At 38.5% G+C, this 8,957-nt stretch overlaps 1 protein-coding gene across 1 annotated transcript in view; it reads right to left on the bottom strand.

Moving 5' to 3' along the window:
- Positions 1-5,677: 5,677 nt before the first annotated feature.
- The window catches only part of LOC118330975 (troponin I, fast skeletal muscle-like), a 3,931-nt gene continuing 651 nt past the window's right edge, over positions 5,678-8,957 (bottom strand). The window contains 2 exon segments of the mRNA XM_035665731.1: positions 5,678-6,898; positions 8,257-8,475. Of these exon segments, the coding sequence (XP_035521624.1) occupies positions 6,818-6,898; positions 8,257-8,475 (300 nt within the window). The 3' untranslated portion in view covers positions 5,678-6,817.

The raw sequence follows: 8,957 nt of genomic DNA, 5'->3' as shown, positions 1-8,957 counted from the left end.
CACTGCCGAGGTGCCCTTGAGCAGGGCATCCTAACCCCAAGAAACTGCTCATGTGAAAAGAAGAATTTCCCCAATAGGGGATTAATAAAGTATATAACTTCTTTCTTCATCTACTTTAAATTCAATAATCTATTAAATATGCTGCTTGGACACAAGATGTCTCCTCCTTCACTGTTAAATCCATCCTCAGTGTTTGTGCACTGGTAATATCACATTTACTGGTGAAGTTAAGTCACATGTTTTGGAGAGTGGGGCAGCATCTAGTTGCCGTTTGAGGACCTGCAGTTGAACACAATCACTTCTACAACAATCACTGATTCAGATCTGTTTGATTGCTGGGACTTGTTCCCCAATGTAATCATGTCACTTCCCAAACTCTTTCATACTATAGAATAGAAGCACTTTGGACCCACAGACTCCCAGTTTGAGAGGATTTTGTCTTAAGGAATAAACTATGATCTCTATGAGTTACAATCCACCCTATATCTTTCATTGTTGTTCCAAATACCCCCCAAAACATATGCTGGGGACCCCTTACAGTCCGCAACCCAGCTTGAAATCCACTGATTTACGGCACAATTTCCATCTTTTACACATCAAATAACTACGAGAAAATCTAATCTATGGATCGAAGTATACGAGCTGTGACACCAGCGTCCTCTTAACACCTCTCTAGGCGGACAAACTAAGGTTGGACTAGAAAATTCACTCGGCAGGTGCTATTGGAGTCTCGTGCCATGTGTCCAGTGTCAGTTTCCACCTTCACCGGAGGAGACTCACCTCCTTTAACCTTCTTCTTCTCCTGCTTCAGGTTGAGCCTTCGTAAGGTCAGTGCCAGCGAGCTGCAGCGGGACTAGAAAGGGAGGATATACTGGATTACTAAGCAACATTATGTGACTTTTTTACTTTAAAAAATTTAATGTTTGGGTCCCCAGTATAGAGAAACTGCCAGATAGTAACTTGCATATGTTGGGCAATTAGCATAATTAGCCCATTTGGACATTATGGCATTAGAGTGGTTTTGGACGTTATTGGGGATGCAAAATCCATTTCTGATGTTTGTTTATTTGCAGTAACAGCAGAACTGAAGAAATGTCATAATATAATAATAAGCATATAAATGATCTAAAAAAAGACTCAAAATTGGCCCAACAGGAGTTGAAATGTACGTCCAGTTTAAATTTTGCATTGTTAATTCAGCATCTGCAAAACCCCCAAAATCACTCCAATATTGTCCAAATCAGTCAAGCAGGAGCTGAAATACTGTCCTATACAGGTGAGTATGCTAATTAATGCTAATTATGCTAATGGTCCAACAACTGGGGACCCAAACTTTACATTTCTAACATAAAACTTTGGGTTACTCAACATTTCCAGGTTCATCTTTCTGGCAAGTAGACTAATATGTAAGTTTGTACCGTTCGCGTCTTTTTGGGCTTGCCATCTTCTAACATTACATTCTGTGACGCCATCTTTCTCGGCTGCGTGAGAGTCATTTCATCGTAACCTGTCGGTTAACTGCGACGGGCGGCGCGCTTCAGTCAAGATATTACAGATAATTGGCGCCATCTTTGGTTTAAAAACCCTGAATATAAGATAACCTCACTTTTTATGGAGGTAAAAACCTCCATCATATATTTGGACCAGTAACTGGCTCGCTATGTCTATGTGTGGTTGCTTGATGTTTGGCTCTGTTAGAAAAGTTGTCAACTCCCTAGTTGCTAACTAACGTTAGCATAACAAATGTATACAATATATATATATTTGCACAAATACCAAACCTTACACCTAAATCACAAACTTGAAGCTCCATTTCCAGATGAAAAATACTGTAATAGATGTAATAAAGTGTCAGCGGTCCAACACTTTGTGACACAGGCTCTGTTACAGAGTGCGTCCCACATTTAAGTGTAATTAAAAGTGTCATCCAATAACTGCGATGTGGCGCTTTAACACCTGCGCCTGCTGCGACGTGATGTTTTATTTATAGGTGCTAAAAGATGTGACGAGACAGCAGCTGATTAACAGCCTTCGTTCAGTGAACACACACCTGCCTAAATAATCTGAAGGAACTGGGGGTCAAACCAACAACCTTCTGATGACTGGACGATACCTTGTAAGGGCCACATTCGTACCCAAGGTTTGAGGATTATGGAGCTAAATTGGGGCAAAGACTTGTACCCAGGGGCCTCACAAGACCTTGATCCAACCCTGCTCGTACTTCGGGATCCCTTTGGTCAAATTAAATGGTGTAGTGGTGCCTGGAGAAGTTGGTATATTCCTTAATTTATGCCCACAGCCACAGCAAGGCATTATTATCAAAGGATAACTGTAAGAGTTTTATATTTAGTTCATCCATAATGTGCCAGAAGTACTTGCAGATTGTCACTTAACTCCATCCACTCATTAAAATTAGACAAGTATTTCATGCCTTTGCCATCCTAGGAAAATAAATTCCCTGATTAATGTGTATCGGAGAGGATTCCCGACTGAAAAATAAGTAGATATACTATAGTATCTCTTACCTGCATTAGGGAGGATGTCAGGAAAACTGAGTTATGGCTTTAAAAAAAACTGTGACCGTGGTAGAAACGGATAATCCCCGGCGAGGTGTCTATTATCAGGAAATAATGGACGGTTCTGGCCTCCACATTGTCCTGATAATGGACACCTGGCCAAGCATTATCCTTTTCATACCATATATCCCGACACTGATGCATCTGTGACAAGCTATCAATCATTGACCATCACAATGTTTTAGTTGGATATTAGCAGGCTGATTGCTCAAATACAGTAAAAACCTCTTTGAGAATCTCACATCTTCCACCACTCGTTGGCTTATTTTACATTACTTTCTGATTGGAGAGGTAAACAAACACACTTTCAGTTCGTTTTTTGTAGTTCTTCTGTCTTCTGATTTTGTTTCTTACCTGTAAGTCCTGAAGACAGTTTATGTTCAGGGCTCTGAGCAGCTCACCTCCTGCCTGAAAGGAGAACATTTAGCAGGTTAAGGAGATGCTAACGTGAGGAGCTTTTTTTCGACAGGTTAGCGCTGCGAACATTGAAAAATGTAAAATACAAACTGTTGTGGCAGCTCTTACTTCGTTGACTCATTTCTAATTCTGGCTGGTGTCTTAAGTGAAGAAGCAGCTGTTATCTGAGGATATGATACAGCCGTTAGCAGAGGTCAAATATAACCTGCAGTAACTCTGGGGAATGAGATGCCAAACACAAGACATTGTTGAGGCTGTTGAAGTCTTGGTCCCGAGTAGGAGTAGGAGTACCCAAAGTGGATCCCCCCAGATGTTTCTAGTAAAAATAAAACTAATTAAAGTCCAGTTTTTAACCCTTTAAGATCACATCCTCAGTTATATGTTTTTCCTATTTAACAATGAATGCGAAAAAATGTACAAAAACTAAATTTATTTGTATTTTTATATCAAAATCATTTTGTCTTTCTGTAAAACAAAATGTCATGCATGCTTACGTCAGCATGAACTAACTGACTTTAACCAAAAATATCTTGAAATTGACCCGTTAATCAATCTTCAACTTTAAGCGACACACAGTGAAGATTCATTAGTTAGCCCACTGATTATTTGGGTGAAACTGGATCATATTTTACGGAGAGAACATTGTCTGGTTTTCCCTCTGACGTCCTCCGACTGCTCTGCCTCAACTTCGCTAACTGCTAATATAGTTGCGGTTATGTAACGGAACGGGGCTCAGCAGCCTCCTAGTGAACACAAACGGAGGCCAGTTTGACTGCCAAGGTGATTTAAAGAGTTTCCAGATGGACTTGTTGCTAAAAGTAGCTAACTGCCAGCAACAGTAATGTTAGATGCCGTTAGTTAGCTCGTACAGCTCGCTGACTTAGCCACCAGGGTGATAAGTTCCTCCCTAACTGATATACGTAAATATGCGGAGGCAAATAGCTCTCTGATTTCTGTTTTTTTTTTTTTTTTTTTTTTATTCATTCAAAAAATTATAAGGAAGTCAATTAAGGTGGTTCCATCCTACTACTATTGTGCATTTTAACAATATAAGCATCCCGTAAAATAAAAAGCACTAGTTCATAAAAATGTTCAAACTTATAATGACTTGCAGGAAAGAGGTTTTACCTTGTTTTTCATCCATTTTATTTGCAAAAAAGTTTTAACATTTGTGTAAAAAACTATTAAATAGGCTATAGATTATTCACATTAATGCAAAAACCATGATTGTTATGCATTTAGCATTTAGTATGATGTCAATATATAGACTGACTTTCTCATTTCCAACCATGTAAACAATGTCACCAACAATATTTCACCACCAGGTGTACCCATAAAACCACGTCATTTTTAACTGTCAGTGCAGATCAGAGGGTGACGTGATCGGGATTATTATGGGATTATTATGGGACTATTATGGGACTGCTGTAAAAGAGGGGCCACAAAACACAAGCCTCTACACTGAATGTCTGACAATCCTGTTTCATATTCTTCAGACATCACTATTCATGATCTCAGCGGAAATAAATCACTGTTACTCACAGGCTGGAAACAGAGAGCCTACATAATCAATAGTTTAATATTTAATATACTGCTACATACCACAGATGGGTAATCACTGTTTTATCCTGTGACAGCTCAACAAAATTCCTGTTATGGAATTGGAAACAACTGCAGAGACCAAAGGAGCAGCTGAAACTGAAACCTCCCCCCGCCCCTGTCCACTTAAATAACTTTGTAAAATTGTTTTGCTTGTATTATTGTTACTGGCTGTAAAACCACAAGATTTATGGTTCGATGCCGGCAGGGAAGAGAGGGTTTATCTGACAGCAGAATGAACCTACCTCTGCAGCAAAGAACAGCTCACATTCAATAATCTGCAGTAAGAAAAAAAAGAGAAAGTTAAGTAATTATTGTGAGAGAAATGTGACTTTAAGATCCACAAATAATAAAAGTAATAAACTCACCTTATCTGCTCCAGCTGGAAAAAATATTAAAATAAAAAGGCTACAAAAATTAACTTAATTATTTAAATCTGAGCACAGTCTGTTCGTCAAATGGACAACATACGATTCTTACGAGCTGTAAAACATAAAATATTGAGTTTAAACTGTAACGTTACCAAGTGACCCAGCACAAAAAATAAAGTCTTTAGGTAGCTTGTCTGTTGTCCATACTAACAATTACCAATAACGTTAGCTAACGGTCAACTGAACTGTGAACTAGGAGGGTTATTTTGAAGTAAACCTTTCAGAAAATCCTAAATCATTATTGATTTATATTCTGTAACCTGAGAATTTGTCAATTTTTATAAGACTTTTAAATATTCATCATAAAAAAGTTTCGTTAGCAAGACATTAGCTTAAAGTAAATGTTAGCTTGTAGCGTTAATTATGGAGCAGTTATGGTTAAAGTTGTGCAGGATGAGAGAAAAGTTAATATTTTCTTTCTTTCTCAATGTGTTTTTCACCTTATATAAGCCCGCTGCTACAAGTTCTCATGTTCTCACTTTTAGCATAATGCTAACGTGCTAACGTACACCGTACTGTAAAATCTTCTGCTTCTGTCCTCAAATACTCGGTAAGCTGCCAACACTCCCAAAAGGTCTTTAATTCAAGATCTAAATTTACAGTATTTTGAAAATGAACTTGAGCAAAGAGTTTACAAATTCAACATGAACCAGGTAAACGTGAAGCTTTTTGTATTTAATGTGACAGCAACAAGACGAGAAAAATACATCACATTCCTGTTTGAACAGCTTAGAAAAGATAACATGATGTTGTTTAGTACAGACAGTCGGCTGAACTAAATACTTCTGCAACAGAGGAGTGTTTCTTGCTGGCAATGTGACAGTTGCTTATTTGCTTTACTAACCGTTAGCTTGCCAGGCTAACGCATTGGCTAAACTCGTTTCTTGCCGCCTTTCCACCGGACATTGAACATGTGACAAGCATGGATGGACGCAGACAATTAGCATAGAGTTAGAATGAGACAGATTTATTAACAATTCATTAATTACATTTGAAAATGAACTAAATCTGCGCTAGCCCGAAGCTTTATGGAACAAAATGGCCTAACGATGACTCGATGATTTGTCTGCATGTGGATGAGTTAATTAACAGAACTCTAGTAGGCATTATTCGCTCATTTTATATTACAAAAGATGTTAAACAATGAAATAAAAGTGTATTTCTTCAGCTGTAAGTATATATGATGCTAGTTTTATTATTATTTTTATTGCAGAAGAGATATGTTGTAAGACATATCTCTTTTGAAGTAAAAGCAATAAATAAATAAAAATAGTATCATATAAGCAACACACAGAGTAAATGAAGGTGATTATACAAGTGCAGCTGTAGCTGTGTAGGTTTTTATGACGGTACATTGCAGGTACGGCAGTATTTTAGTTACTAACCCTAACTGACATCAGTACGTACAGTACAAATACATCACAGTACAGTGTCAATACAGGCAGAAAGCAGAAGGCAGCTTAGATTCAACTGAAGAGTTTTATTCCAATGTAATATATCCAAAAACTACCCGAACTCCGCCTTTTCCACACATCACAGAAGGATAATGTACGAGTATAATTCTACGCAATCAGCTATCATCACTTTTAAACGATTAAGGCCATTCATCACCTACTTTACCCCCACCAATAAAGCTTAAAAACGCTCGCTTGTTGATCAATATAACCTCCCAACTCTTCTGTTCAATAAGGTAGGTTTTACAGTGGATATGTAGTATTTTTGGAATAAAACTCTTCAGTTACAAAGACATTAAACCTGAATTCTGTCCTGAAAACGATCGACGACAGATCACATTTAACCATCGAACATCTTCTTCCTATCAGACTTGTCTTCGATGTTCTTACGCCAGTCGCCCACATCGCGCAGCTGCTTGTCCTGTGAACACAGATAATGTTTAATTTAGTTTACCAGTGTATAAACATATTTATAACATATTTCATTTCATCCATTAAATATTATGATGCGTTATTTATGGTAATCTAGCCAGTAGTTATGAAATTGTTGGACTATTACCATTTTATCAAAAATTGGATCTTATTTTCATAGGTTTTGTTGGCCAAGGTTTCTGTTTGGGTTGAACAAGTACTCACTTTAAAGAGTATCCTGTACTTCAAAAGTTGTTCTGTACATAGTTTTCTTCAAAAAATTCTCAATTCTGAGGCAATAATAAATAGTTTTCTAATAAATACAACAACTTCTGGTCAACCCATATCAATTTCAGGCTTAAATCAACATCTTCCAGTTATTCCCGTGGATACGGACACAGATCATTTAATTGGTTGAACAGATATAGATAATTTCTATGGGTTTTGACTGTACTTGATGTAATTGCTAATATCATTGCCGATGCTTCATATTGGAAATGTTCTGGTTTTCGCTTTGAGTCCGAGTAGTATCGATCACGTTTGAGAGAGCTACAAGAAATTTAGCTTTTTATGACCTTTTTTTTTTTAAATGTATCTACATTCATATGCAGATATCTATTTATAGAGATTAACCAAAATGTCATCTGGACAGCATCCAGTTGCTAATTGAATTGTAAACAATGACCTGCGCTAAAACGAGGAGGTCTTGGTCCGGATATCAGTTACCCAGATACCCGCTGGCTACACCGGATACCCCAAAACATTGGCAGTTGCCCCCAGAAGCTAAATCGTTGTCAGACGATAGCTAATGGGTTCCAAGCTTGGTGTTACCATATGATGGCCAAACTAAAGTGAAATAAACCAGATAAATCCGTAAAATGAACAGTTTATTTACTTGTGAGTTTGTACGACCCAAAAACGACCTACAACAACTTCTTTTGTCGGGTTCAGACTACACGATATCAGCCCGATTATTGCCCGACAATGGGTATCAGGCGCAACATTTGATTCTTTTGTTCCATGTACTGTTATAATGGATGACAACCAACGCCACATCTGGGACGCCTCACAAAGTCCAGAGAAAAATATTAGCATGTGTTCCAAACGTTTACCAATACTGTCGTTCCTGGAAGTCTTTCCTTAGCACCTCCTACCTGGCAACATCACACGCGTTGTGATAGTTGTAGAGCGATGATTGGTCGGAGAGAAACATGTAATCTGTCGTGTCTCTTGGGCAGGTTCACGCCAAGAATTTGTGACTCTCTAATCCCAGAATCTGACGCAGTGACCTTCTTAATTTTGCGCAGTCCGATCCCGACATTAGGGAAAACAAGTCGCAGTTTGAGACTGAACCAGGCATCAACTCACCTCCTCTTTCACCTCCTTCTTAACCTGCTTCAGGTTGGCTCTCAGGTCCATGTTGACCGTGTGCTTGGAACCCAGCAGAGCCTTCAGCATGGCGTCTGCGGACATACGCACTTTCTTCAGACGGGGTCTCTTGAACTTTCCCCTCAGATCCACAATCTTTATGTTGAGGTCTCTGACCTTCAGGACGATTCAGGACAGAAGAAACAATTAAAAACGTTTCTATTATAGGTCAGTTACACAGGCAGGACTGTTCTGTTGTCTTATAGAATACGTAAAAGTCATCGGATTTATGTTTTTTTTCTCTTTATTTGGATATTTAAAGTAACCAAGTTATATTGTGATACTTGGATTAGGTTACTGAATTACTGAGTAATTGTATCGGATTACATTTTAAAGTAACCTTCCCAACCCACATTAGTATTCAATGTAGGAAGTTGGGTAAGTGGATGGATGGTGTGTTACGTCCCCCCAATCCAGCAGCTGTAGTGGATCCATTAGCTGGATTTAGCTAAGGAGGACAGTTTGACGACAGGGAATAAAGTACTGAGGTGGTTTTATTGCCGGTTTTGGCTGCTGCTAGCCCCAGGGCTAAGTTAGGTAACATAAGCTGCACAAACTAACAGCATTTAACATTACTGTTGGTGACAGTTAGCTTCGTTTAGCGATGTAAATCACCTCCGCTGTCATCAAACTGTCCTCTG

Source organism: Morone saxatilis, unplaced genomic scaffold (assembly GCF_004916995.1).
Source record: "Morone saxatilis isolate NCDOM2014 unplaced genomic scaffold, NCSU_SB_2.0 Contig2, whole genome shotgun sequence".
Lineage (NCBI taxonomy): Eukaryota > Metazoa > Chordata > Actinopteri > Moronidae > Morone > Morone saxatilis.
The sequence above is the reverse complement of the archived record's forward strand: the minus strand, read 5'-3'. Positions and strand labels throughout refer to the sequence as shown.